At 50.2% G+C, this 27620-nt stretch overlaps 3 protein-coding genes across 3 annotated transcripts; 2 read left to right on the top strand and 1 right to left on the bottom strand.

Moving 5' to 3' along the window:
* Positions 1–377: 377 nt before the first annotated feature.
* Positions 378–9162, top strand: dgcr2 (DiGeorge syndrome critical region gene 2). The gene is given in 13 exon segments (XM_029837455.1): positions 378–769; positions 2929–2961; positions 3297–3419; positions 5509–5595; positions 5681–5893; positions 5981–6055; positions 6141–6323; positions 6411–6614; positions 6682–6834; positions 7194–7440; positions 7531–7583; positions 7586–7647; positions 7650–9162. Coding segments are annotated over 13 exon segments (1815 nt in total). The 5' UTR covers positions 378–687; the 3' UTR covers positions 7950–9162.
* Positions 9163–9597: 435 nt separating this feature from the next.
* On the top strand, positions 9598–12111 carry LOC101074406 (carbonic anhydrase 15). The gene is given in 15 exon segments (XM_074084915.1): positions 9598–9813; positions 9896–9925; positions 10021–10163; positions 10165–10182; positions 10184–10199; positions 10269–10345; positions 10347–10415; positions 10489–10581; positions 10655–10666; positions 10668–10722; positions 10792–10952; positions 11026–11064; positions 11066–11113; positions 11115–11150; positions 11152–12111. Coding segments are annotated over 15 exon segments (1062 nt in total). The 5' UTR covers positions 9598–9650; the 3' UTR covers positions 11254–12111.
* Positions 12023–26916, bottom strand: LOC101075077 (histone-lysine N-methyltransferase SETD1B-A). The gene is given in 30 exon segments (XM_074084917.1): positions 12023–13913; positions 14015–14152; positions 14593–14624; positions 14627–14656; positions 14659–14676; positions 14679–14709; positions 14792–14917; positions 15003–15169; positions 15406–16128; positions 16131–16222; positions 16224–16464; positions 16536–16623; positions 16878–17188; positions 17268–17346; positions 17423–17487; positions 17490–17585; positions 17588–17629; positions 17706–17799; positions 17871–18044; positions 18477–18527; positions 18529–18705; positions 18708–19145; positions 19147–19230; positions 20551–21000; positions 21003–21638; positions 22150–22268; positions 22785–23055; positions 23285–23383; positions 23634–23785; positions 24012–26916. Coding segments are annotated over 30 exon segments (5259 nt in total). The 5' UTR covers positions 24073–26916; the 3' UTR covers positions 12023–13739.
* Between the last annotated feature and the right edge of the window lie 704 nt (positions 26917–27620).

Raw genomic sequence — 27620 nt, 5'->3', positions numbered from 1 at the left:
ACTTGGAAGTCAGTTTTTATTTTGTACTTGTAACTTGTAAACCAACAATCCAAAATAGGGTTGTTCGATTTACCATCTATTTAGTGGCGAGGAAATCTGTTTTGATGGTAATTTTGTGCGTGTGTGTAAATTTTCCTTCCCCGGGGTCAGAGGAGCTCGTGCTATGCTAAGCTACGTGCAAAACTGCGTCACTCTCGCTGTACAAGTGTCAGAATCTGGGTTTTATGCCGGGCCGCACCGTGTCCTGGGGGGTCCTAATGCGGAGAGCCAAACGCTCGCTGTGGCGTGTCGGGCTGGGGAATCGGCTCAACTCCGCCCCGACAGCTCCTCCAGCTGGGGGCCAGTGTGATCCATGTTTGGGATTGTTGTGATGGGAGGCTGCGGCCATCTTGGATCAGCGCCGCTCCGCTCCCAGCAGCAGGAAAGAGCGGACGACGCGGACAGCGAGAGCCGCTCATTAGCCGACCATTACCCGCCTGCTTCGAAGCGCCGCTCTCCGCGGGGCGACTGTGCTTCGTTTGTGCTATTTTCTGTCGTCGCCTCTCGCTTTGAGCGCACAAAATGCGTCTGAACGGCGAGTGTTGGGGGCTGTGAGCCGGAGAAGAAGGCGGCGGCGGCGGCGGCGCGGATCCTCGGTGTATGTACTTTAAATTCCTGAATAGCGGAGCTACTATGAATGGAGGATAAATGTTGCCAAAGGCTCGCAGCAGCAGTTTCGTCCTCTTCTCTCTTCTCTTCGTCCTCACCTTAACGGACCCGCCACGCACAGGTAAATAACCCGTCAGCTGTTTTTAACGTTCCCGTCGGGTCGGGTCGGCTCGGAGGCGGAGGCGGAGGCTCCGGCTGGAAGCGGCGGGTCGGGCGGGTAGGCCCGTCGGAGAGACCGGGGACTCCTGCGGCTTTTTTACCCCGCTGCTAAACTCGTTACTGTGGAGCGCCGACAGGAACAGCATTTCCCCCAGGAAACTAAAATCCCAGACTCGGATTTGCGTAACTACACTTTCCAAATGTATCTGCGAACGTTGCTGCAGACATTTTTTTAGCCTCACCTCAAGCTGCTGTTTATTTAGCGACAGCTGTGTCTTGGCCATATAAAATGCGTCTAAAGGCGTTCAAACGAGCGGCCTGGGCGTCTGACATGAAGTTGCGTGAAGTTGCGGGTTGACAGCGATGCAGCCAATGTCGCTTTCTGGCCGGAGTGTCACAGACACGATAAGAATTGAGTTAAGAGCTCCACAATCCTCACAGCTCCACAACCACCAGAGAGGAAATGCGAGATTTGCTGTGTTCTAATGGAGTTCGGCTTCTCTGATGAGCCAGGGATTCGTCTTGAAGTAAATGCTCTGAAAGATCTGTTTAATAAAGACAATCGGCCTGGGGACAGTAAGAGGAATGCGTCTTATGACTCTGAGATAGTTCAGGACATGGATAAACACATTATTGTCCTGTTGTGAAACCCGTTTTGTGGCATTTGCTCCTGTTGGAGAAGGTTCTTTCGCTGTTATGATGTTGCCACCTTCTCCCCCGGCTTTGATTGTCCACTTCACTGCCACGCAGCAGGGCGTTTTTATTAAGATTGTGTACGTTCTCCCCGAGTGGCCGTAAGGAAAACCCTCCCTTTGCTGTTCCTTTGGACATCCATGCCATCCGCCAACCATTGTTGCATTTCAGCTTCTCTCAGTTCCTGTTCCACACTATTAATCTCCTACAGATCTCAGATCGGTTCCCTTTTCAGGTCTTGTGCCCCAGATGTTTCCAAACCTGCGATGCGACCGGTTTCCTGTGGGTGAAACTGAGGCCGTGCTGTCCCAGCACAGCGGTTGGGGCACGCGCCCGACCCGTGGCCCACATCGGTATGATTCGCCACAGCGCTCGTCTGGTATGCTAGCATGTGATTTGGGTCATAAACCCAACGAGAAGACGCTTCGTGCTCCGTGGGTTGGAGGCGAGTCGTTGCAGATGAGGCGCGTCCCCTCATTAGGACTGACTCGGGGGGGGGGCCCTCGCAGCTGTACTGTATCTTCCCCGATGTTACATAACAGATCCGGAGTTGTGTTTTTCTGAGGATGGCCGTGTCGGTTTGACCCCCGCGGACCTCCAGCCTCACATTTCTCTCACTCGCTGTGCAGCACATGAGGAGACTTCCTTAAAAATAGGAAAGGAAAAAATTTGCCGCCCCTGGTTATGAGGAGTGGCTGGAAGTCATTTGGTATTTTCCCAGTTTTGTGGGGACCGAGGTCTGACGTGACGTGCTTGGCGCTGTGCTTGCTGCGTGGTCTCTAACGGTAATCGGTGGGGTCAGGATCCCGGTCTCTGGAGAATCAGACGGACCTGTAATGTGTCGCAATCCACTTAGCATTCATGAGGAAACACGGCCACGTTCGAGAGCTCTTAAAAGCACCTTTAACAAGTCAAATGTCTCCTAAATGTCCCCATTAATGGCTTTTAGTGCAGCCTAAACGTGGGTGTCAAGATTCTGTTAGCTTAACATGGAGCGGCGGGTGGAAATAGTCACATCCTCGGCGTGTGATGGGAAGCTCCAGCACGACTACATCCTAGTTTATAAGGGAGATGAGAATCATTCCAAAAATAACCTTTTCCGATGTTGATTCTGAACAGTGAGTGTAGAAGAATATTGATCCTTCCCTGGTGCCTGATTCTCATACGTCAATATTATTTTGTCGCTACCAATTTGAGCAGCGCTGAAGCCGTAGCGCACAGTTAATGACGGTCTTAAGTCCAGCGTAGCCGTGTGCCATCATAAAGGCTCAAAGTCGAGTGTGTGTGGGTTTGTCTCCGCCGGTGGGGGACGGTGGCAGCACGAGCAGTATCCAGATATGGATCATTTCCCCCCCTTCTTAATGACAACGTGATGCTAACGTCACCTAAAACGCACCAGGACAGTCACACTCTTCTCATGTGTTTCAGGTCCACGGCTTGCTATGGCAAGATTATTGTCAGGTAAGCATGAATTCTGCTTCAGCGTAGAACTGTTTCCAACAAATTGACCTTCTCAATCAGGCAGTAGCGAATGTGCTTCCCTCTAAAGGGGGGTGGAGGGGTGGGGGGGGGGGGGTGCTGGTAAACGATGGTGGGTGGTCAGTTTGATTCTTGTTAGTGCTCATGAGCACGACTCCAGTGGCTGTCAGTGACATCGGTTGCTTTCATCTCCATCTGCCTCCACCCCCCCCCCCCACAGCATCTAAAATGTTTGCGTCCTTCACAAAAGGCGTTGGGCCCGTTTCCCGTCGTCAGGCACCTTTGACGGCACCGTGGGGCTTTTTGTTGTGTTCCAGAGCAGCGCTGCAGCCCGGGGCAGTTCGCCTGCCGCAGTGGGAAGATGCAGTGCATCCCCATGTCCTGGCAGTGCGACGGCTGGACGGCGTGTGACGACAAGAGCGACGAGCTGGACTGTCCTCGTAAGTATAGTATACCCCCCCCCCCCCCCCCCCCCCCAAAAAAATCTAAAGCGACTTATCCCCAGATCTCTGACCGCGTAACAGGAATTATTGAGAGGATTGAGAGCAGCATGTGACCTCCATTCAGCTGTATTAGTGCAGCCTTTAAGTTGACCGTCCACTCCCGGCGTGTAAAGGTCTCACAGCCTAAACCGCACGCATGAAACCCGCTTTGATCATTTTTTAAAAAAGGTTTGTTTGTGTATTTAAAGGGTTTTTTTTTTTAAGGAAATATTTAGAATATTGTGTTCCGCGGATTAGTATCAAGTGGAGGAAATCTTTTAAGCCGAAGATTATGTTTTCACTTGTTCTGTCGTATCGTGGATCCACGCGGGAGCAACGGAACGATGCTGCGACGTGTCGCTGAGGGCGTCTCGGTGGCTCCGTCAGCATGAAACCCAACGTGCAGGTTTCACCCCTGGGTGGAGGCCGCACTCCACCTCCCAGGAGAACCTTACAATGACAGTAATTAACGAACATTAACATCCTGTAAGCTCCCGGTTTTGCCTCCGTTTGAGTGTTTTTACCGTCGTGGTTGAGGATTAAATTCGAGGGGTCCGGTGAGGGTTTTGGTCGACCTAAAAATATCCCGTGATTAACGCTAAGCTGTTAATGCACCAACCAAAATAATCAAAAAGTCGACATCGTTGGGTTTATTTCTAGCAGCGACGCCTCACGCTGACCCCTTCTTCCGAGCGCTACAAGGTCGAAGATTCCGCCCTTTTATTTGCAACATCGCGGGTTCAAAGCGTGTGGCTAAAGCTCTCGTCTCTCCTCTCTCCTCCCTCCTGTCTCTCCTCTCTCCTCCCTCCTCTCTCCTCTCTCCTCTCTCCTCTCTCTCCTCCCTCCTCTCTCCTCTCTCCTCCCTCCTCTCTCCTCTCTCCTCTCTTCTCTCTCATCTCTCATCTCCTCCTCTCCTCTCTCCTCTCTCCATCTCTCTCCTCTCTCCTCTCTTCTCTCTCCTCTCTCCTCTCTCCTCTCTCCTCTCTCCTCTCTCCTCTCTCCTCTCTCCTCCTCCTCTCTCATCTCTCCTCTTCTCTCTTCTCTCTCCTCTCTCCTCTCTCCTCTCTTCTCTCTCATCTCTCATCCCTCTCCTCTCTCCTCTCTTCTCCTCTCTCTCCCTCTCCTCTCTCCTCTCTCCTCTCTCCTCTCTCCTCTCTCTCTCCTCTCTCTTCCCTCCCTCTCTCCTCCTCCTCCTCTCTCCTCTCTCCTCTCCTCTCCTCTCCTCCTCTCTCCTCTCTCATCTCTCCTCTCTCCTCTCTTCTCTCTCTCTCTCTCTCTTCTCTCTCATCTCTCATCTCCTCTCTCCTCTCCTCTCTCCTCTCTCCTCTCTCCTCTCTTCTCTCTCATCTCTCCTCTCTTCTCTCTCCTCTCTTCTCTCTCCTCTCTCCTCTCTCCTCTCTCCTCTCTTCTCTCTCCTCTCTCATCTCTCCTCTCTCCTTTCTCCTCTCTCCTCTCTCCTCTCCTCTCTCCTCTCTCATCTCTCCCTCTCATCTCTCCTCTCTCCTCCCTCTCTCCCTCTCCTCTCCTCCCCCCCCTCTCCCTCCTCCCCCTCTCCCCTCGCTCCCCCTCCCCCTCCTCTCCTCCCGCATCTCTCCTCTCTTCTCTCTCCTCTCTCCTCTCTCCTCTCTCTTCTCTCATCTCTCCTCTCCCTCTCTCATCTCTCCTCTCTTCTCTCTCCTCTCTCTCCTCTCCCTCCATCTCCTCTCCTCTTCTCCCTCTCCTCCTCTCTCCTCTCCCTCTCTCTCCCTCCTCTCTCTCTCTCCTCTCTCATCTCCTCCCCTCTCCTCCCTCATCTCTCCCCCTCCTCTCTCCTCTCTCCTCCTCCCCCTCCCTCTCCTCTCTCATCCTCCTCCTCCTCTCATCTCTCCTCCTACTCTCCTCCATCTCTCCTCCATCTCTCCTCTCCTCTCCCTCCATCTCCTCTCTCCTCCTCCTCCCTCCCTCCTCCTCCCTCCTCCTCCTCCCATCTCTCCATCTCCCTCTCCTCTCTCCTCTCTCATCTCTCCTCTCATCTCTCCTCTCATCTCTCCTCTCTCCTCTCCTCCAGCGATAAAGGAAGAGAGGTTCCGCTTCGGCAACGGCTACGACCAGGTGGAGGATGTCATCGGCGTGGCTCAGCCCGTGCGCTTCAACAGTAAGCAGCAGACTTTTGCTTGATTGTCCTCCCAGCTGAGGAGCACGCTAACGGCCTGTCCCCCCCCCCCCCCCCCCACCCGTAGAGAAATGCCCCAGCGGGTGGCACCACTATGAGAAGACCGCCAGCTGCTACAAGGTGTACCTGAGGAGCGAGAACTACTGGCAGGCCGTGGAAACGTGTCAGAAGGTCAACGGCTCGCTGGCCACCTTCGTCACCAACGAGGAGCTGCAGTTCATCCTGAAGATCGAGGTGGACTTCGACGACAAAGTCTGCGACCGCAGGGACCAGTGCAAGTTAGTTCTGGGCGGAGTCAGTCGAAGAATCCCCCCCCCCCGCTGTTTGGGTCGCGCTCACCGGTTAATCCTCACGTGTAATTTGCAGGTTTGGGTGGGCTACCAGTACGTGATCACCAATCAGAACCATTCCCTGGAGGGTCGTTGGGAGGTCGCGTACCAGGGTAATTTAACACGACCCCCTTTTTGACGTTAGCTCCTGCTGTACTTGCTTCAGCGTCGTGATTTTTTTTTTTTGTTTTGTCACAGGGTCAATGCAGGTTTTTCTGCCGCCTGAGGGCCTGACCAATTTCGGAGAGGCCTCCCCGACCCAGGACAGCGTCTTCTGCGCCCAGCTGCAGCGCTTTCAGATCAAAAGCATGAACGAGCGGGGTCTCCACAGCTGGCACGCCGAGAACTGCTACAAGAAGTTCCCCTTCCTCTGCAAGAGGAGTAGGCGCCCATTTTTTCCCCACCGTCGCATGTTTTGTCGTTCCCGACCCGGGTGCTGACACCACCTTTCTCCCCCCCCTCCGACAGGACAAACCTGCGTGGACATAAAGGACAACGTCGTAAATGAGGGCTACTACTTCACACCCAAGGGGGACGACCCGTGTCTGAGCTGCACCTGTCATGACGGCGAGCCGGAGATGTGCGTGGCAGCGCTGTGCGAGCGTCCGCAGGGGTGTCAGCACTTTCGTAAGGACCCCAAAGAGTGCTGCAAGTTCACCTGCTTGGACCCAGGTGAATGAGATTAGTGTCACGGGGGAACGTTGCAGGGTGGCTTCTTACCTTGTGCTCTGTTTGTCAGATGGAAACAGTCTTTTCGACTCCATGGCCAGCGGGATGAGACTCATCGTCAGCTGCATCTCGTCCTTCCTCATCCTCTCGCTGCTGCTCTTCATGGTGCACAGACTCCGCCAACGCAGGCGCGAGCGCATCGAAACCCTGATCGGAGGAAACTGTGAGTAATCTCTGGGCAGTTTGACGAGACAAGACCAAACTGAGGCGCTTAAGATGAGCCGGCACACGTTTAAATGCACGAAAGGATAAAGTTCATTTATGATTCAGCCGGAAGAAAAACACATATCAGCATGAGGGGAAATAGCGACCCCCTGTGGTCAAACGTGGGATAGCAGGTATAGAAATTACATCAGACCCGCAGCTCAGCGGGGGTCACATTAAGCAGCTTTGAGATGGCAGTTTCACGCTCCTGATAAGAATATCTTAACATTTCTGGGACATTCTGACTGTTGAATATCCTCCCTCGAAGCAGCAGTGCGTGTGATCACAGCTCCCGTGTGTCTGCTTTGACCCCCGCAGTGCACCACTTTAACCTCGGGAGGCGAGTCCCAGGATTTGACTACGGCCCGGACGTGTTTGGCACCGGCCTCACTCCCTTGCACCTCTCAGACGACGGCGAGGGGGGCGCTTTCCACTTCCAGGAGCCTCCTCCGCCATACGCTGCCTACAAATACCCCGACATCCACCACCCCCGGACGACCCGCCCCCCTCCGTACGAGGCCTCCATCAACCCAGACAGCCTCCTCTACGTAGACCCTCGGTGGGTGCTCACATCTGTTTAAAATCCACACTTTTACACCTCCCGGTGTAAACTTGTCCGTCTTTTCTCCGTCTCCTTTCCTTCAGGACACCGAAGCATCTCCATGGCACCGACCCAGATGGACGGAGAGGACCTGCAGGCTGATATTCCCACCCTCCGGTCCCCTGTCAGAATCGGCACCCGCCGCCCCAGGAGAGGGAGGACTCCATAGATTAGCAGCACGCTGCTGGGTGGGGCCGGACACCCCGGTTGACGGCCAGGCCCCGACTGTGCCTCCTCCCTCAGCACCATGGTATAGGACTGTGACGGGGAGCCGCGTCTGGACGTCTGCGTTGATGAACTGCAGCGAGGAGAATTCGGGCCTGTGCAGACTTCAGGAGCGGTCTGGTCTTCAGGTTCTCCTGCGGGTTTCTGAGTGGGGTTTTTTTTTTTTTTTTTTAATCCAAAAGAGCAGAAGAACTCTGCGTGTTACAAATAACACTACACGGAGGAGCTTTGAAACATCTCATGGTTGACCTGACTGGTGGAGAAGCTAATGTAAATACCCCCCCCACCACCAGCACAGGTGGGACCATCAAACCAGCTGTTGTTTCCTGTTGATGTGGGGATCAGGTGTGGCTCCATCTCATCAGCAGTGTCCACGATCTCGATTTCTATTCCGAAAAGCCCCCCCCCCCCCTTTCTTATCGGCCCCGAACGAGAAGCTGTCTTCCAGGTTTTATAGCACATTTGCAGCCTGCTTGGAGAAGTTTTGTAATTAAAAAATGGGTCAAAGACGGTACAGTTAGCTTAGCCTTTGCTGTTTTGTTTTTTTTGTGTGTATCCCGGAATGTTGTGGTACTGAAGTCTTTGTGGAAGGTGATTCTTCTGACTGAGGGCTGAGATCCTGATCCGTCTCCAGTAGGGTAGACCCCGGTCCGGTCCGAACGGCCGAGCGAGAGCTGTGGGATTCTGGGTGCGTTCAGATAAGATTTCTTTAAAGTTCTGATCGTGCAGACGGGTCCCCTTCTTATCCTCATCCACTGTAGAGAACCATTAGAACCATTTTTTTTTTTTTTTTTTTTTGCACGTTAATGTTTTTTTGTTTTGGAAAAACTTTATTTGTGGCGTCTGGATGCTGGCCCCGACACTCCCGACGGCTTCTGCCCGCGCGGTCCTTCGCACTCCACGCTCGTTAATTAAGTTACTGACGAAGGCGACGCTATTAAACTGGATTTTGAATCTCTTTTCTTGCTCTCCCCGATGTTTTGGGGTCTGTTTTCTCAATGGAAATGCGGTCAAAGATTATAGTTAAGGACGTTTAGTTTGGGTTCAAGTGACAATCATCCGAGTAACCATGGCGACCAGCATCTGTCCACATGTCGGGCTTCTCCTTTTTGAATGTACTACAGGTGGAAAATGTTAGTTTTCTTTCTTGCTTTCTTACACCGACAATCCACCGCAGATGATCAAAGTCACAAAAATATCCCCCGAGTTGTGGAGGAAGTTTCTATTTTTTTGTGGAAGTTCTGAGATTTTTCGTCGTCCTCAAACGCATCATTAAACTTTTGACTTTGGCGGTGTGAGAAAACGCTCGAGAAAGTGTATAAAATAAATGTTTAATTTCGCCGTCTTTTGTTTTATAGCTGTTAAATTCAGGGGTTAATTACAGGAAGTTCTTTTTTTTTTTTTTTTTAGGGAGATGTACATCTAAATCAAATGCCAAATAAATTGCACCGTGAAGGACGACTCATGCGTCAGTGGCTTTGACATTTATCCGCGTTTCTTCTCCTCTGGAGGGAATTCCTCAGAATGTTAAAGGGGATTAGGAAGAGGAATCCAGGGAAACTCCCCCGTCCCAGCAGCGAGGTGGAGGTGGATTCAGCCCAGATCCCAAGCGGATATCGCCGTGACTCGGAGACGGTGATACCCAGCTGGGGCACAAGAAGAGGGGCTTTGTTTCTCCCGGTTGACAGCCATCACATGACCAGTGGAGCCGCCCGCTCTTCCGCCCGTCACTCTTTATTTGATTAGGAAAACTTTGCGGCACTGATCGGTTTTGTCATCGATCGCTTTTAAACCTCCCTAATTCTGCACGTTCTCCCCGCCTCGTGAATGGGTTTGGTTACTGGGAGTATCAGCTCCGGGAGGAGGGGGTGGGTGGGGGGGGGGGGGGGGTGATGAAGCTGCCTGGCATCAATGAGCCCGTTGATGAGAAAAAGACCACCAGACTGGTAATGACCCGGATCACTGGGCAGACCGGGGAGGAAACTGGACCTCGGTTCCCCTTTAAAAAGCGGGACGTTGTGCGTCCGCGCTCCCCGGTGCCGCTGTCGTCTCCAGCCATGATCCGGGCCGCAGCTCTCCTCACCGCCCTCGTGGTTCCGGGCGTGATTTCGGGTCAGTGCGACGATCGTGGATTTTTCAAACGCGTCCTGATAGAATCGCGGACGGTTCCGGTAACGGTCTGCCTCTCTTCCAGGTGACTACTGTTACAACGAGCCGCACTGTGGTGAGTAGATGCCGATTTCCCACGGGAAGGCGACCGCTTGGGATTTCAGAACCGGTTTGAGTCAATTCGGAATTCTGTTCCATCCACGTCCTCAGACCCGTACGCGTGGGGGGACCTGGTCCCCGCCTGTCACCCGTTACTGGAGGTGCGTCACTCGCCCATCAACCTGGGCGGGCAGGTGAGCAGGAACAGGTCTCTGGACTCCCTGCACCTGGAGGGCTTCGAGGACATCCAGGCAGGGACACTGGACCCTCCAGGAACGACGGACATTCCGGTAAACGCAGATCCGGGCCCCTGAACACCTGTGGATTCTGGGTAAAAAACGGGTCTTTTTGTGTCCCAGTCATCCTGCAGGTCGGGAGCGGCATGTCGGTGAGCGGCGGCGGCCTTCCAGATGTTTACCACACCATCCAGCTGCACTTTCCACTGGGGCGGCCCGGCCACCAACGGCTCGGAGCACACGGTGGACCGGCGCAGATACCCGATGGAGGTAGGGTGGCCGTGGGCGGCGGGCGGTCCCGGGCCAACGACCCTCACTTCCTGCCTCTTCCTGATGTTTCCAGATGCACATCGTCAACATGAAAGGCGTCTACCCCAATGTGACCGCTGCTCTAGGCGACCCCACGGGACTGGCCGTGCTCGGAGTCTTTATAGACGTCAGTCGACGACAACCCACGTTAAATGTTGCTTTAAAAATCGGATTTCTGCTGATGTCCATCTTCCCTGCAGGTCGTTTACGCAAGACAATGTCCACTTTGGACACATATCCCAGAAGCTGTCCTCCGTGGCTTACAAAGGTTTGACCTTGACTCGGCGTACGTTTGTTAGGCGCAGCTTAAATGTGCATTTTCACTCCGATTCCCAAGGCCAAACTACAAAAATCAAGCCGTTCGCCCTGCTGGACCTTCTGCCGAGGCACAACATGAGCCAGTATTACCGTTACTATGGCAGCCTCACCACTCCTCCGTGCTCCCAGGCAGTCGTTTGGACCCTGTATGAGGTCCCCGTCTACATCTCCTGGTCTCAGGTGGGTCTGTTGCGTCACAATCCGAGCGGCAGGAATCCTCAACGTCCCCTGATGGAGTGTCGCTTCCCCTCAGCTGGCTCAGTTCACCTCGCAGATCTTCTCCACGGAGGAGGGACGCCGAGCAGGTCACACCTCTGCAGAACAACTTCCGACACGTCCACCCCACCCTTCAGCCGCGTCGTGTCCATGTCCAAGGATGGCCAGACGTCTCCCGGCGTCGTCCTCTCACCCGCTCAGGTCGGCAGTAGCAAGGCAGCTGCTTCACGTGGTTGTGCTCGGAGGGTTCGTCTCCAGGTTTTAACAGGAAGCATCATTTGTTTGTTTCTAATTCCGCTTTTAAAACGTTCACCTTTAGAGATGTACTGTAAAACAATCCTGCGGGATTAACTCTGATTTTGTGCGATTGAAAATGTGATAAAAGCATCAAAGTCGGTTCGTGGTTATGAAACTGTCAGCTGCAGAATGAGTTTAAAGCTTTTAATAGTCCATCGTGGGCGATGTGGCGGCCTCTAGCGGCGCGTGGTGGTATTTCACCTAAAACGATAAATCATTAAAGAGGTGTTGTTAGGGGTTGTTAGGGGTTGGAGGGCGGCGGCACCCACAAGCAACCCAAACCCACCCAGAGCCCCCGCTCCAACCAAAACCAAACCAACATGAGGGCAGACCAGATTGAAAATCAGCAAGTTTTGACTTTAGACATCATGAAAATGACAGACATGTCCCACCCAGAGGAGGCCTCATGGCCAGCCCAGGACTGGGTGGAGAGATCACATCCCTCACCCAGCTGGGGAGAAGATGGGCAGATGATCCAGATGAGCAGGAAAAAACTAAACAACCCTGGACCTCTAAGTAGAGTTAATTACCTTATTAAGTAAAAAGGACTGATATGCATTAAGTCACCTAATAAACCCACTGTAAGTCTCATTAGTGTTATTTCCTATTTCATTACAAAACACCTGTTCTGGATTTTATCCAAAACCACTTTATTTCCATTTATCCTTTTAATACATTTGTTGTATAATAAATAGACACAAGGCTAATGCTTCATTCCTCTTCCCAAACTCATCCTGCACCTTTTTTCTCTTCTCTTTATTCACACTGCAACCAACATTTCATAGAATTTACAAACCAAAAATAATAATAAAAAAAAAAAAACCAACAAAACAAAAACAAAGCTTGACACAAGCTGAATTTTCCTGCTACCAGCTCATCCCATAATTTACACATAACTGAGCCGTGGTCACGTAGCAATCTCAGGGAGCAAAAAATATATATTTATATAATTATTCACAGTTATAGTATTTACATATTCTGGGATTATAAAGCAAAACGGGCAGAAAATGAAGACGTTTCTACAAGAAACAATCTTTCAGAAAGGGGAGGTGGAGACGTTCCCTGTACACAGTGGACCTTTGTCTTTAAATAAACAACCTTTAAACCCTCAGATTCCTTTGACAGATCTCTGAAAATATTTTAAATACTCAGTCTTTTGTTAAAAAAAGAGATGCCTTTTAAAAGTGTTCCCCCTGTGGAGATATAGATTTTTTGTTTTTTAAAAAAAAGGCTTTAGATCTTCTGTACAAGCAATCATACACAATATAAACATCACTGGTGAAAAAAAAACAACAAAGAATCGCAGTGAAAACACTTGGTCTTGGCGGGGACGCGGTGAGTCGAGGCATGAAGTGCATTTCTAAACGACCGGAGAACGAATAGAACGACCTCGGTTCTCCGTCCGGGGCCGTGGAAACGCCGGTGGAAGAGTATCGCTGCAGCTGAAGGAGGGACCCCACGCAAACACGAGACGGCCGCTCTGGGAACGCACGAGAGGCCGAGCCGCCCCCCAAAAATGAAGGAAAAGAAATCAAGCAGCATGTTTGCACCGCTACGCATGTTCCTGCCCGCTGAGATCATTAAAATTACACATTCATATGGCACTTAACACAAGAAAGATTTTCTTCCGACGCTTCAAAACTCGTCATTTCTGTTGGCTGTGCACCAGTGTCCTGCTTCTGCAGTCCGGCCTACAGGGGGCAGTCTGCTCGCAACTATACGATTCATAAAAAAAAAAAAAGACAATCACACACAAACATAGTGTCTTCAAAGAAAACAACAAACTACAAAACACTGGAATTTCGTCAATACAAAATTTGCCTTTTTTGCATAAACTAATAGGAAGCAGCAAGATCCATTATCAGCTGGTGAGGGCAGGTGAGTTATCCACGTATTCCAGGATTTGTGGCAGGAATATTATTTCGGTTTGATTTTCATTTAAAATGTTTTACACTGGTGCAGAGGAGGTAGGAGCTAGGATGCAGGGCTTCGGTCCGTCTGCCTGGGTGAGAGGTGTCTTTTCCTGGTGAGCTTGTGCGTCTCAACAGTTTTAGTAAGCAGCTGAACATGTGAGTCTGTGTTTTTCGTGTACCACGTGTGGTGGATGTAGAGCTTATGAGACAAAATGGGGGGGGGGGGGGGGGGGGGTGGAAAGGTGTAAAACCCAAAACCAGGGCAGGCTGTGGAACTAACCATACTGGGAATACTGTCTGAGGATGGGACGAAATTCTGCACCAGCAAGAACAGTTCAGTAAATTCTGCTTCAGCGACAGGTATAAAAAATTATTTGAAGAGCACCATAATCGTAAACAATCTAGAGTTTAATTTGTGCCGTACGCGTAGTCCTGTACGAGCCTCCTCCTTCGGCGCCTCCTCGGCCGCGCCTCCACGTGTGCACGTCTCCGGAAACTTGAACGAGGCCTCGGGCTGCGGAGGACTGACCTCAGACGGACGTTAATTCAGCGTTCCCCTGCAGTTCTCGGCCCCACACAAACAGGGGATCTTAACGTCCTCTATGGGGAACTTGTAGTCGTACGTGATCTCCTCGTTAACGTTGATGGGCTGCCTGGAGTAGATCACGATCTTCTTCTGCGACTCCACCGTGATGACTTTCGCATAACAGTTGGGCTGGAAAGATAAAAAAAACAACCCCGAAAACAGATAAATGGTCACGTTTTGCGCGGTGCTGGAGCACTTGGCAACGAGGCGTGTTCAAAATCTGGTCTCACGTTGCAGCTGTGGTTGATGAAACGGGCGAAGTTGCCACACTTCGTGGCGTCGATGATGGTGTCGTGGTCAACGCGGAACATGTAGCTGCTGCCGATGCCCTCTTCCTCGTAACGTTTCTCCCGCATGTCTGCGATGACCTGAGAATGGACGATTGTTACAACCTTAGAGCAATGGCTGCCCTCTAACTTTTCACGTTTTATCCCAAACAAAAGGATAAAATAAGCTGCCGTTGCCCCTTATGTGGCGCGATTTGCAGTTCCACGCTTTGGCCGCTTGGGGGCAGCAAGTAGCTGTTATTAAGGTTTCTTATGATGAGAACGCAAAAGTATTGACCTGCATTTAATGACCAGTCTTCAGTGGTGGGCTCCAGTTAATAGTGGTGCATGTATGTCATCAATTACACAAAAAAAACAGGCACAAGAGAAATACACTCATATTTTACAAACTGTTGCATAAAGCTATTCATTACTAGAGGTCACACAGAGTGAATACAGTGCGCTCTGTTTATAATTAACCAAAGCACAAAGGAGATAGGAAATTTAAAAAGCAGAGAAGGATCCATTTTAGTTGCCCTTACCTGTCGGATGTTCTGCCCCACGTATTCAATCCCATTTCATCAGCAGCGATTGGCTCCAAAGCGATAGACCCCAGTCGTGGATGTCGACTTGCAGAATCTGATCTTTTTCTTACGGAACTGGACAGAGGGAATTCAAAGGAGCCGTTAGGCGAGGAGAAAGTTTCTGGCAAACAAAACAAGTCCTGCGTTTGCACTTTACCTTCAGCTGATTGAACTTCAGCAGGTCGCTGTCGCACGCGAAGGAGGAGAGCAAACGTCGCTGCTCCGACCGACGCTCGGAGCCAGCTCTGGTGGAGGCATGGACCTGTGCAGGGATGCTCATACCCTGTTGAGGGAAAATGGATATGGTTCCCAAAGGCAAGCTAACATATAGTATACAGTAAAAAAAACTGTTGTTCTCTGCAGCTCACCTGTGTGTCGATCGGTGGCTCTTCAGACTGTAGCCTCGTGCTCTGGAGGTACTTGATCTTGTCCTTCTTGTCGATCTTGTAATATCCCTCACTTCTCGCACATCCCGTCATGTGGTCTCGCATGCCGTCATCTCTTCTTTTTCTCTTCACCCCAGGGATGTTGGTGGGTGCAACGGAGTCAGGGAAGAAACTGGAAATGCCTCGAATCACAGCTGGTCTATGCTTAAACGTGTAATTACTCACAGTTGCCACCAGATGGCGCTTCCCCTTGGAACGCAACAAAAACCCAATTCAAAAGCAAAATAACCAGGTTTTAACAACAACTTGTGGCTTGTGGAGTACATTATTAGAATGTACTTATAGCACTGTATTAAAGCCATAGATGTTAAGTAGTGAAGGATATAAGGATGGTTGACCCAGAGAGTGTCATTGAGCCAGTCGTTGCCGTTATCCTGCTGCAACATCTTTTCATAAGTGATCTGCAAGAGCCGCATGTCCTCCTCATCTATGCCTTCATTCCAGATGTCGTACAAAATGGTCATCTCCTCGAACTCCGACCGTGGCTTGAAGTATGACCGTTGCGGCGACGTGACGGAAGAGAGGCTGTCCAGTAGCAGCGCCTCCCAGCCTCGCCGTTGCCTCCGAGTTGGCTTAATGAGCACAGGTGCCTCATCTTCATAGGACAAGAAGCCGTCCTCGTCGGGCAAGACTGTCTGAGGCTCCACCTCTCTGTCCCGGAAGTCCAGGTTTGAACGATCCAGAGACGGGGCAGATATCCTCTGCGTGGGCAAATCAGCGAGTTGTGCATCATGAAGCAGAGTGGACTCTGGCAAGAGTTCCAAAGAGTCGTCAGATGTAGAGAGAGCCGGGGCCTTTTTGCCTTTGGGTCGTCCAGTTTTCTTCTTTAATGAGCCAGTATCTGATGGCACAGGGACATCTACGTTAAGACCAGAAGGCAGATCCTCGGGAACCCTTGCTGAAAGCTCTGTTCCAGCTGATAGAGTCTGGTTAGGTAGAGCACTGAGAGTGGGCTCTTTAAACACCGGTCTGTCATCAAGACTTTCAGAGGAGATTTTCCTATTGATGGTTAGTGCTGCGGGGTCAGGGAAGACAGGGGTGAAGTTAAGTCTCGTCCTGGAGTGCGTGGTACTCCAGCAGAAAGGACAGGGGACTGTGCAGGGTAGGAAAAGGGGCTACTGGGGATGTGAGGGGAAGCTAAGCAACAAGCTGCTGCTGCCCGTCAGTGGGGCGTCACCGCCAGGAGTGATGGGCACTGTGTCCGTGCTCTGGGACTTACCCAGACTCCGGGTGCGCTCCATCAAGTCCCTGCCGGGAGTGCGAGGGATATCCTCATCTGTTGGGAGCCGGGTACGTTGGGGAAGGTCGGCCAGGGGGCCAGGGGGAGGATGAAGAAGGGAGCGGCCTTCTATTTCTGGTGGAGGAGGAAGAGGGAGGTGCATTCAGATTTGGAATCCAGCTGGGATGAGGCTAATCGACCGGGGGCAAAGTGTGCTTCGTCGGGCTCTGTTTTACCTTTCTTCTCCAGGGTGCTGTTGGGCAGGGTGCCTGTGTGGAGTGGGTGGCCGAAGGTTCGCTTCGTGCTCTGGAGGCTCAGACTTGACTACAGGAATATTACCCTCCACGCTAACATGTGGCTCTTTGGCTGAAAGACATTTTTAATGGAAAGGATGCTTAAAACACATAGGAAAATAAAAAGAAAGCACAAAATAAGGCTAGGAAGAGCCGGTTAACCCAGACTTCAAAGGTGCTCCTACCTGGACTCGGTTTGGGTGAAGGTGGCCTCCGTTCCTGGGTGAGCTCCTCCTCAGGGACTGGGAGGTCTTTCCCTTGATCTTGCTGCTCAGTTCCTCCTTACTCCTTTGGTCCTCCTCTTTTAGAAACTGGTGCAACAGGAGAGGATGGAGCCTCGATCTTAATTTCCCTGTCCTCTTCATCAGAGGATGAAGATGACGATGAAGAAGACGACGTTGAGGACGACGAAGACGACGAGGACGAGGACGAGGAGCTCTGGAGCTTTTTGCTTCTGGACTCCTTGTCCTGTGTTGCCAAAACCTTAGCGTCTACTTCCTCCTCCTCCTCCTCCGAGCTCATCTCGTACTCCGAGGAGTCCGAACTTGCCGAAGAGGAGTCCGAGCTCGCCTTGGAGTAAGATGAACTTTCCGCTTCTGCAGGAGAAATAAGGCAAAGGAAAAATATAAGTACAGGAAAAGGGCAGAAACCAACCAAGGACACGCCCTGACGTACCATCATCAGATGAATCGGAGGAGCTCTCACTGGACGAGTCTCCCTCTGCTTCATCATCACCCTCCTCTTCTCCACTTTCCTAAAGAGAAGGTCAGATGTATAAATATCTATTAAACTGTTCAGACTCTGAAGAAACAAAACATGGCGGTATGTACTTTTCCAGAACGCAGCCTATCGGGGGCCTCTGTTTCTTCTGGTTCCTCCTCCCTGTCAGACAACAACTCCTCTTCTTCCCCGAGGTGTCGTTCTCCTCTCCTTCGCTGTCCAGTTCTAGCGGTCGCGAATGCCGCCGCTTTGACGACGCGCTGTCGCCGTCATTTTGGAGCTGTCTGAGGGGAGCTCGGCTGCGTCTCGATCGCGGTCTGAAAGCGAAAGGACCTCAAGATAAACGACCACGGGACGAAGCGGACGTGCACGTCAACGTTAGCTGAAATTTACCTTCATCCTCCAGCTCGTCGTCCACTGGTGTTGATGGTCGAGCCCGTTTGTTGTCACCTGCGGACGCAGCTTCAGGTGGGCCCTTCCTCTTCACCTGAACACAACATTCAGTCATTTAAACTGCCCAGCAGGGAAAAAAGGCTTCTTTTTAAAGTCCAACAATACCTTGAAGGAGGGCAAGCGGATGGCTCCCCGTAAACCGATTCCCAGGCCCATTCCCTCGTATCCCAGGCCTTCGCCCTTGTTCCAGGTTTTCCAACAGACTTGAGCCCATCGTCTCTTTGGGTTTGGGTCTTTCTTCTTCTTAACCTCAGTACCTTTGACTGGTGTCAAAGATGCCTGCAGAAGAGATACATTTCAATGCTAGGCAGATCTGGCCTTCAGTTAATCACAACTGCTCTAGTAGCACAGAAAGAAAAACAGCATTAGACCTACAAACACAGTTAGGAAATAGAAATAAACATCGGATTAGGAGCTGCACTGTAAATTCCTGGAGAATTCAGTTAAATGTTTGGAACCAAAATTTGCAGGCAGATTAATGACTTTAGTGACATACTGGGTCGATACACATATACGATTAATCAGTTGTTATTCCGGCTCATTCAGCCACGCGGCTGATGCCATTAAAAGATGCATCAATAAACAACTCATGAGCTGAATTATTGGTTTTTTTTGTATGTGATAGTTTTACTGATTTCTGTGTTCGTGTTCTTTACGACTGCAACAAATCGGCATCTTTGTGTCACCCGGGGATAAAAATGAAGGGCTTACCTTTGCCGAGCGTTCCTTCTTATCCCACCAATCATCAAAGGCTCTAAAAGCCCACCACCTCCACCATTTTTCGGTTCAGGTCCCTCTTCATGATGGCCTTTAGCTCTTGACAATGACCAGCAGCACGCACGTCAACTGTTGCCTTGTGGGGGTCCTCCTTTTTAGTATCATACCCAGGAGGGGGGACGTTAGGGTTGAATGTTGGTATACTCGGATGCTGCCACTGTGTCCAGGCATTCCTGCATTGCTTCCTGGTGCAGCACCCATAGACAGAGGCGCGTAAGGTGCCCCGAAAGGCCCCGAAGCACCGCCGTCCATGAAATGCGGGTATGGATATGGCCCTCGAGTCTGTGCCATGCGACTCAGCATCTGCTGCTGCATCTGAAAGGACATGGGGACGGTGCTCCACTGCTCCCACCGCAAGCAGTTCATCAGCTCCATCTGCATGAGAGGCATCATGCTGTGAACGTAAGGGTCCATGTGTGCCAGCATGTGATGGGACACCCCAGGGTGGCTGGCCAGGTGAGCAGGGTGACCCGGGACGGCGGTGTGAGGGGTCAGATGGTGGTGTGGGATCGGGAAGCCGGGCTGATGGGAGAGAGATGGGAAGCCAGGAGGGGGGAGGGACAAAGTCTGCATTGGGGACACTGCAGAATTTACAACAATCCCCCTTGGCACAGTCTCCATCGGCGATGGGAGTACCTGGCATTTCATCATCGGAGATTTCCATGTCTTCTCCTGACGACTGTGGACCCTGCGTGGAAAGAGTAAGAGGCTGTCAAGACTGTTTACTTCCCACAGCTCACACCGGAGCACTCCTCTGCCCTCTTCACCTCAAAAGAGAGAGGGCTGAAGAGCTCAGAAATCAACATTTCCCGCTGCAGCTCTATATCAAAGCTGATATCAAGAAAGAAGAAGCTTATTTGCGAGACAAGAATCAATAAGTGGACACGTGTGTTTTCTTAATAAACAGGTTTGAATGTTCACAAACACAACAGGCTGGTGGTGCTACAGAGCGCAGACGGCACATCCTTACAAACAAACTCCATCTGAGTTCAGGGTTAAATGTTTTCCTGACAATAATAAACCAACCTATTATTCAGAGCAAATAAATCAACGGCAAAAACATTTAATTGTTTGAGTCTGTTAAAACATATGTAAAATGGTTAATTGAATATTAGTTTCAAACACTATACAGCATAAAACATGAAGGACCTGAGGTCAAAGTTTGGTATTGGCAGCAGCACGGTGACCTGTGTCACTGGACATCACCTTTCAAAACAACTGTTTGCTCAAGCCACCAACACCATGTTCACATGTTAGCGACGGATGCCGTTTATCAGCATAAATGAATTTCTGTGAAGGCTGCAGAAATGAAACCGAGTGTGTACAGCAGGGGTACGGCGTCTAAATGACCTGCTTGCAGTTCTTGCCAATCCTGACTGTCAGCCTCAGCAAAACCAGGAAGTGTAGTGCGAATGGGGCCAACGGCCAGACCGCGCTTTCCTCTGCATGAGTGCGTGGTGAGGAGGGTTGGAAGAGGAAACAGGAGAGTGCTCACTCCCCCCTGTGAAGGAATGACTCCTGTTTCTCTTTAAGAGCAGGGTCCAACAAACGTACAACAAAATGAGGCAGAAGGTGCTCAAGAAGAGATTCGCCAACACAGAACGGAGTGAAATTTGTAGGCTGCAACTTTTTCCTCCCCTGATATGCATGTAAAAAGATCCACACACCACCGAGGCAAATCAAAGGTAAAAACCCATTTTTAAAACTCACGATTGAAATCCCTTCACTGGAACTTCCACATTCAAAGTGTTGTTAAACTATAGTAACGGAGGAAACTCTACTACGATCAAGCTGCACTTCCTGCACCCTACATGCCACAGCTGTTGTTTAAACACACGCGGTCGCACATGTGGCAGCCGCGTAATCACTATAAACATGAGCTCAGCTTTGCAGAATTCGAAAAATGAAGCTACGTTTCATCCCACTTTAATGTTGTCAACTACAAAACACGTCGTAACTTCAGGACATTTTATGTTTCATTTAATAAAAAAGATATATTGTTTCTTACCGGGTCCGTTTTATCCGTAGGAGTGGTGCCTCTGTCACTGTTGCCCACCTTGTCCTGCACAGGTGAGCTGATCCTCTTGAGCAGTGAGGAAGTCCCAAGAATCGGCTCCTCGTCTTCCGAGTCGGGCAGTGGGGTCGGGCTGATATCCTCCAAGCCCGTACTTGAGGGACGGGAATTTTGCAGGCCACCTTGTGAGCCGCCCGTAAAGGGCGGAATGGGGGACAGCTGAGAGGACGAGGAGGAAATGGGACTTCCCTCCATCCGTACCTCTGTGTCCGAGTCTCGCTCCTCCAGGAACGGTGCAAATTTGGGCCTTTTCTCCTTGAGGAGCATCTCGATGCGGGAATCCAGGCTGTTGCGCTCCGGATCGTGTGTGGGCGAGCCAGGTGAGGGGCAGTGCTCTGGTGTCTGTGGAGGTGGGGTGTTGGGATGGGGCGCAGGCTCTGGCGGGGTGGTTCTGGGGTCGGAGGGGTTTCTGGTCTCTCCTTGGTGGGCAAGTAGTCGGGGGCAGCTGCTTGGGGCGGCTGTGGTGGTCGGGGATAATCGTCCTCCCTTTGGGCAGGGTGATGGAAAACTGGTTCTGACGGGGGGAATGCAGGGGGCAGAGGAGCCTGATAGGGTGAGAACGTGGACTTGAAATTGGGCGTAGCTGGGGGAGGTGCTGTGTATGTGAAAGAGGGGGTGGACGGTGGGGGTTCAGGTGGGGTGAGCTGGTGTTGCTTAAAGGGGGCTTGTTCTGACGTCGAACTTCGGTACATGTTGCTGCGGTACTGCGGCCTCTCCGGCCTGCGGTTGTACGCGTCCTGGAACTTGCTCTCGTGCCTCCGTGACTTGTAACCTCCGGAGCTCTCGGGTCGGCTAGACTGGTATGCAGGTGTAGACTGACGACTGGAGTAATTGGAGTCCTGGGAGAAGGGCGTCCCTGCCTGACGTGGGGTATGAGGGGTTCCCTGGGACTGTGGTGTTTCCTGCCTCAGGCTGGAGTACCCAGTTTCCAGAGACACCGGCGTGGTGGAGCTACTGGGCGGCAGTCCTCTTTCAACGGCAGTCAGGTTTGACTCCGATAACCTGCGGATGGGCTCGCAGGCCTTAGAGGAGACAAAAAAAAAAAATTCGGATGAATTCATAGATCAATTAGATTTACATCTATATGCCACCACACTTCTCTTCCTGCTCTCCCTTTCAAGAGGCTTGATAGAGAAAATTACAAATTCCCCACAAGGCTCCAATTTAAACGCCGCAAGTTCTTTTTATCCAATAACTATTAGTGGTTAACAAATCAAGGTGCAACGTCTGGGAGAGCCCAACGACCACATTTCAATGGCTTAGAGATTTCAATCTGCAGGCAATGATTTGGATAGCACTTCCTCTGCTCTACTCCACCACCTGCTGCACCGATGGATTAGTGATAAGGATCTTGGCTTAGAGTGGCAAGTTGGTTTATTTCTGCATAGTAACGCTATGATTCAGTAATCAACGCTGTGGCGTTCAAGGATTTTTCTAGCTGAAACAATCAACGCCAGCAGAGATTGCAGCGACGGCAACAATCGATTTTATGTAAACCCACAAAATCTGCATGCAGTTCAAAGAAGCATTTACCAGTAAGGCTTCTGCCAGACTGCGAGGGGAAACTTCTCTGGCTTCCTCTCCAACAGGTAGGGTCCGCGGGGTGTAGCTGCCATTCATCAGGAGCTGATAGTACCTCTGGCGATTCTCACCTGCAAAGAGTGGAACATTTACAAATTAGCCACCATATAACGAACATTTACCTGGTCACTTTGAAAACACAGCCCAACGAACACATTCTTAGATTTTATTTATGCAACTTAACACTGCCAATTTGGAAAATATGTTGCAAAAAACAAAATGAAACGTTATGCAGCGGTGGACATAAATCCAATAACATTGCAATGCATGTCTTAAAAGAGGTATAAGACCACCAAATATATATTAAAAAGCCCTAAAGAGAACTGAAATGATGCGCAGAGGGAGATAAGGGCACCCTCCTGTGCTCGTGGGAGAGTGATACATTCAGTGTAATTCAATTACACCACGTTACCGGGCAACGCCTGTACATTGACACACGTGACCGTCGTGCTGCCCTTTATGGTGAATCAAAACAAAGTGCACGTCGCTTGGTTTTTGATTTGAATAAGGGGAAAGTAGCGGACCGGATCGCGCAGAGACGCAGAAATGCGAACATGCCGAACACGGAGGAGCCCGAACGTGTTTACCTTTCGGGTCCAGCTCCACGTGGATGATGTTTCCCATAACAGACGTCTCATGCAGCGACTGCACCGCCACTTTGGCGGCCTTCACGCTCTCGAAAACAACTTTGGCAACTCCCAGGTGCTTTTTGTTCTTCGGATTATACAAAATCTCCACCTCCTCGATGTCGCCGAATTTCTTGCACATGTCGGTTAGGAACCCTTCCCTGATGTTGTCGTTGAGCCGCGCGAACGTCACCTCCTTCGGGGGGACGGGGCCGATGTAGCACTCGTCGATCTGGAGGAAGAGTGAGTTCGGGTGAGTGTTGCACCACGTGGGCTTATTTCTGACAGCTGCGACGGAGACAACAATGCGGTGAACATGCAAATATAGCTACAATGCGAAGGTCCGGGGCTTTAACAGCCCTCCGGTTATCAGTTCTTAAGTCCAGTTGTCAAAGGTGAGGGGGGGCGGCTACAACTTTTGACAGCATCGACGTGCAACATCTTTATGTTCGACTAGGTACCTTAAACTTGGGCACCGGCAGATCCGTCTCTTTATACTTAGTCCAGAGACGACCGATCCTCGGGTCTCGAACCATCTCCACCGGCGGTATCCCGGGGTTCTGTAAGAGAGGAGGGGGGGGGGGGGCAGAGTCAGCCGAACCGCAACTCCACATGGCGAGAACTTGTTGCAAAACAGTTTTACAGGAGAGGGAGGGAAAAAATATGGCTGGACGGTTTGATTAAAACGTGCAGCTCCGGACACCGGGTCAAGATGCTGAACCACACCGCGGCAGCACGGCCACACTGGAACCTCTAATGGAGGTCGGCTGCTCGCTCGCTCGCTCGCTACTGCAGCCGCGGCGCACTTACGGGCATGCTGAAAGTGTGTCCATCGTAGCGATACAGTTTGTGGGATCCCTTCTTCAGCGCCGGGTCGATGATCAACTTGTAACTTCTCCAGTGGTGGCTCCGCTTCTCCGCCGAGCCGCAGACGGGATGACTGTCCATGCCGTTCGCCAAACCTGAAACGACAGGCAGCGACAGGGAGAGCTATCGTGAGGCAGCGCCGAACACGGTCCGCTCCCCAAACAGTTTGAATCCACCGAATTGTTACAGATGCATGACTTCGGTGGTTGGGGGGGTGGTGGTAGCCCCTGTGGAAGGTAACACGGGATCGTAGCGTATATCCCAGCCACGGAGCACAGACGTTAGGAGGGTTGGAGAAAGAGGAAAAAAGAACAAGCTTACTTGAACTCTGCTTTCTGCCATGGTCTTCGTTCAATCTATTCCTCTCGCCCGGCTTGGACATGGTTCGTCCGATCGAGTGTTTTTTTTTCTTTAATTGCCGTAAAAAATCGCTTTCCTTTCGTCGCTCACATTATAGGTTTTAGCTTGAAGAATACTGCCTCCTTTTCGGCGAGAGCCAACACATATTGTGTGTCTCTGGTCTGTAGCTTCTGTCTCTCCCACAATACACCGCTAGGCTTGCCCACCTCCGACACCACTCGCACTTTCGACACGAAGTTATTTCTATTTCAGCTCAACATTTCTCGACAAAATTTCTTCTAATAGCCCTATTTCATTTCGTGTGTGATTACAAGAACGTGAACGTGTTTTTTTCGACGTAGCGGCGGCAGCGCCGTGGCAACAACTTTGTCTCGTTGTACCTATGAGCGATATCTTTTGGTGAGGAATCTGTTGATTGCATTTACCTAGATGGCAAACACAAGATAGATTTAGTACCTTCCGAACTGCTGCTAAAGGTTAGAAATGCGACGGCGTCCGTATTTTGTGCACGGTCCTGAGGTCGTTTACATATTCAAACATTTCGGCCCATATTTGAAAATGGAAACCAACAAATGGGGGTAACTCCGCCGCTGGGAGAGCTAGTTGTTTACAGAAGCTGGTGATTTCAGTTGACAAATCGGTTTATAGGGAGCTGGATTTAACAGGTAAACAAGTTACATTCTCATACAAGCAGTCTAATTTAGACAACAGAAATCCGCTGGGGGAAAAAAAATGGTTGGTTTTTTTTTTTTCAACGTTAAAAAACGTAAAACGTTAAAACAACCTTTTAAAATCTCTGCAAACCGCCGTCGCGTTGTATTGCTCGACGGTGTAATTTATCAAATGCCATAACGAACAAAATGTTTTTTTGTGTGTGTGTCTTTTTTGTTTGACATTGCCTGGTATTTTGCAGTGCTCGGGCAATTGGCTGGTTAACAGCAGCAGCTCGGCGGGCCAATCAGAGCGCAGCAGAAGAGGAGCCGTCTGCTATTAGAGGCACGGCTCAGGAGCCCTTCAACACAGAGCAGAGAGAGGGGGCCGAGCGCTCTTGGCAGCCATTTTCCTAAAAAAACAGGACTCAGTGGCCTATATGGGTTTCCTTTGTTCCAAAAGGGATCTTACACTTTCCTCACCTCTCACGGACTATGATAAAACTATGATTCCTCCTTTCAAAGGATTGAGAAGAAGGAAGAGAATGTACTGGATGTAACACCCTGTGACATTTTGAGCCTTTTTTCCTTCTGCCTGGAATCCATCTTTGTCCTAACTAGGTCACGGCACACCCATATAATAGTGTTTGATATTTCTTAAGTGAAAGTAACCAAATGTTCTGAATAAACAGCTTATGGTTCTGGAGATGGTGAATTAAAAATACACAGTTGAAGTGAAAGTGTGTGATGGCTGATTGTTGGCATTGCACTTGTGGCCTTGTAGGATAGCAGTAGCAATGAGTAAGTCCAATTCTTTCATAATTATCAGTATTGGTGTAAAAATTGAGGCATGCAGTTATTGGTATTAGGCACCTTTTGTAATTTTTTTTGTTAAATGTCAGTTATTCATATAATTATGGATAAATAAACAGCCTAGACATTCCAGATTACATAGCAATGGTCCTGAAATGAGAGACGTGTCATGAATAACTGCTCTTTTGTAAGATTTTATTTTTGGCTGTTGATTGATAATCCAGCTGCTCTGGTCAATGACCTAAAACAATTTCCTCTCACAACAGCAACTTAACACCCTGACGGATTCTTATGTAGCCAACCTACAGCTGTGGACACAACTTCAAGCACAAATAAGGTTTGTGTTGCCCATTTGTCCAAAGTGTGAATGCTGGCATGACCTTGCTTCAAGGGCACATTTAAATCTCTAAAGATGATCAGTCATGAAGCCCCAAAGACGAGATTGTCAAACCTAGAAAAAAAAATATATAAACGGTGGGAAAGCTTATGGTTAAAATATTTACCTCAGCATTTTGGTGAAATGCCGTTAACAGGCCTAAATGCAGGGGCAGGAGGAATGTTTTCAGCTCCATCTTCGGATCCTCTAATATTGGTTTTAATAATGGGTGGGAAATGCGCCTCCTGAAAAGGAAGGAATCCATTAGGACGAAGGATAGACCTCTTTTGAAACTTTTGTTTTTGATCAGTGGTAGGCATTGCCTCTCCCAGCCAGCGAATATGCATCTTCTCAAGCATCATCTCTGTGGGCTTTATGCAGAGCAATCTCCCTTCTATCTCTCTCTCTCTGAAGACAGGAATGCAATCAAATAGGCTATAACCTCTTCTACCTCACCATTTCTAATTGTTCTGCTCACAGACCTCAGGTAATGTCCCTTTGTTTTACCTAATTTGCAAGTATAGATAGGGCAATTTTAGTACACAACATATATAAGCAATAATTATTATCAGGTGTATAAGAGCATTAGATAGCTATGCACTGGAAATGTAGGATAACTGTAAAAATGTTTTTAATATTGTAAAACTTACATTTGTATTCAAAACATGTAATCCCAGTCATAAACGAAAGTGGATATTAAGAACGTATATTTCACTTCTTTCCTTTATCCATAAAAAAGCTTTGAGTGGTGAGCTACTCTCATGGTTTGTCTGCTGTGCTGATGTCTCAAAATGGCTTCTTTACAGACAAAGGAGGGCACTGTGTTGTAAAATGTTGCTGCGCCATAACTGGGTGAGGCTCGTTCTCTGGGGGAAGAGTGGAGCGTTTCGAGGGACGTTTCTTTCTCGACTCGGCGTCGATACTTTCACATCGAGGGTGGCTTTAATCGGAAAGGTGTTCTTTTAACCGCGAGCGTGTTTAAGAAAACAATCGGACCGAGCGCGAGGGAACATTTATTAGGTGTGTACCCTACAGGTCGCCGGTTGCCGAGTTAGCTCTTCTTGGCAACGACAGTAATCCGCGAGCTCTGGACGGTTGCCAAGCGAGCTCGAGCGCCTTGCTGCACCCTACATTGCCATATAAGGTCATCGGGATTCCTCCGCACACGCTATGTTATTCGGCTCTGTATCTAGGTTAAAACTTCGCTGGGGTGGATTCATGCTTCCGCGAATGCTCTATTTGTCGATGCAGTCGACAGAAACATAGTGTTTCAGGTACGCGTATGTCAGATAAAATGTAAGGGACAATCTATCATTTTTTCGCTCGACCGATGAGGAGGAAATAGAGAAGAGGGCGTCCTGTGACTCCGACTTTTTGTTGGCGTTTTAACTCGTGCGTAGGAAAGGACCGAACAAACATGGTGGATGACACAGAGGCCCGTTTTTCTTGTTCACCCGGCTGTGTAACACTGCTTTTTAGCCTCTCCCCGACTACAATGGAGGCAGACGTTTGAGAGCAAACGTTAAGGCATGTTTTATGCCGACAAAGGTGAAAACTATGCGTTCTACTTCAACCATAGGTTATTTATAGGCCTTTGCTGGGGAAAGAGAAAACGCTGGGTGGGGGTTGCGCCACTCAGTCTCGCGCTGCTGACAGTCTGGAATATTCCACACTAGAGGATTGGCCCCTCGTCCACGGGACAGCTGTCTCTGCTATTTTTTGACAACTGTT

This window comes from Takifugu rubripes, chromosome 6 (genome assembly GCF_901000725.2).
Source record: "Takifugu rubripes chromosome 6, fTakRub1.2, whole genome shotgun sequence".
Taxonomy (NCBI): Eukaryota; Metazoa; Chordata; class Actinopteri; order Tetraodontiformes; family Tetraodontidae; genus Takifugu; species Takifugu rubripes.
Note: the sequence above shows the minus strand (reverse complement) of the source record. Positions and strands in the feature narration are given on the sequence as shown.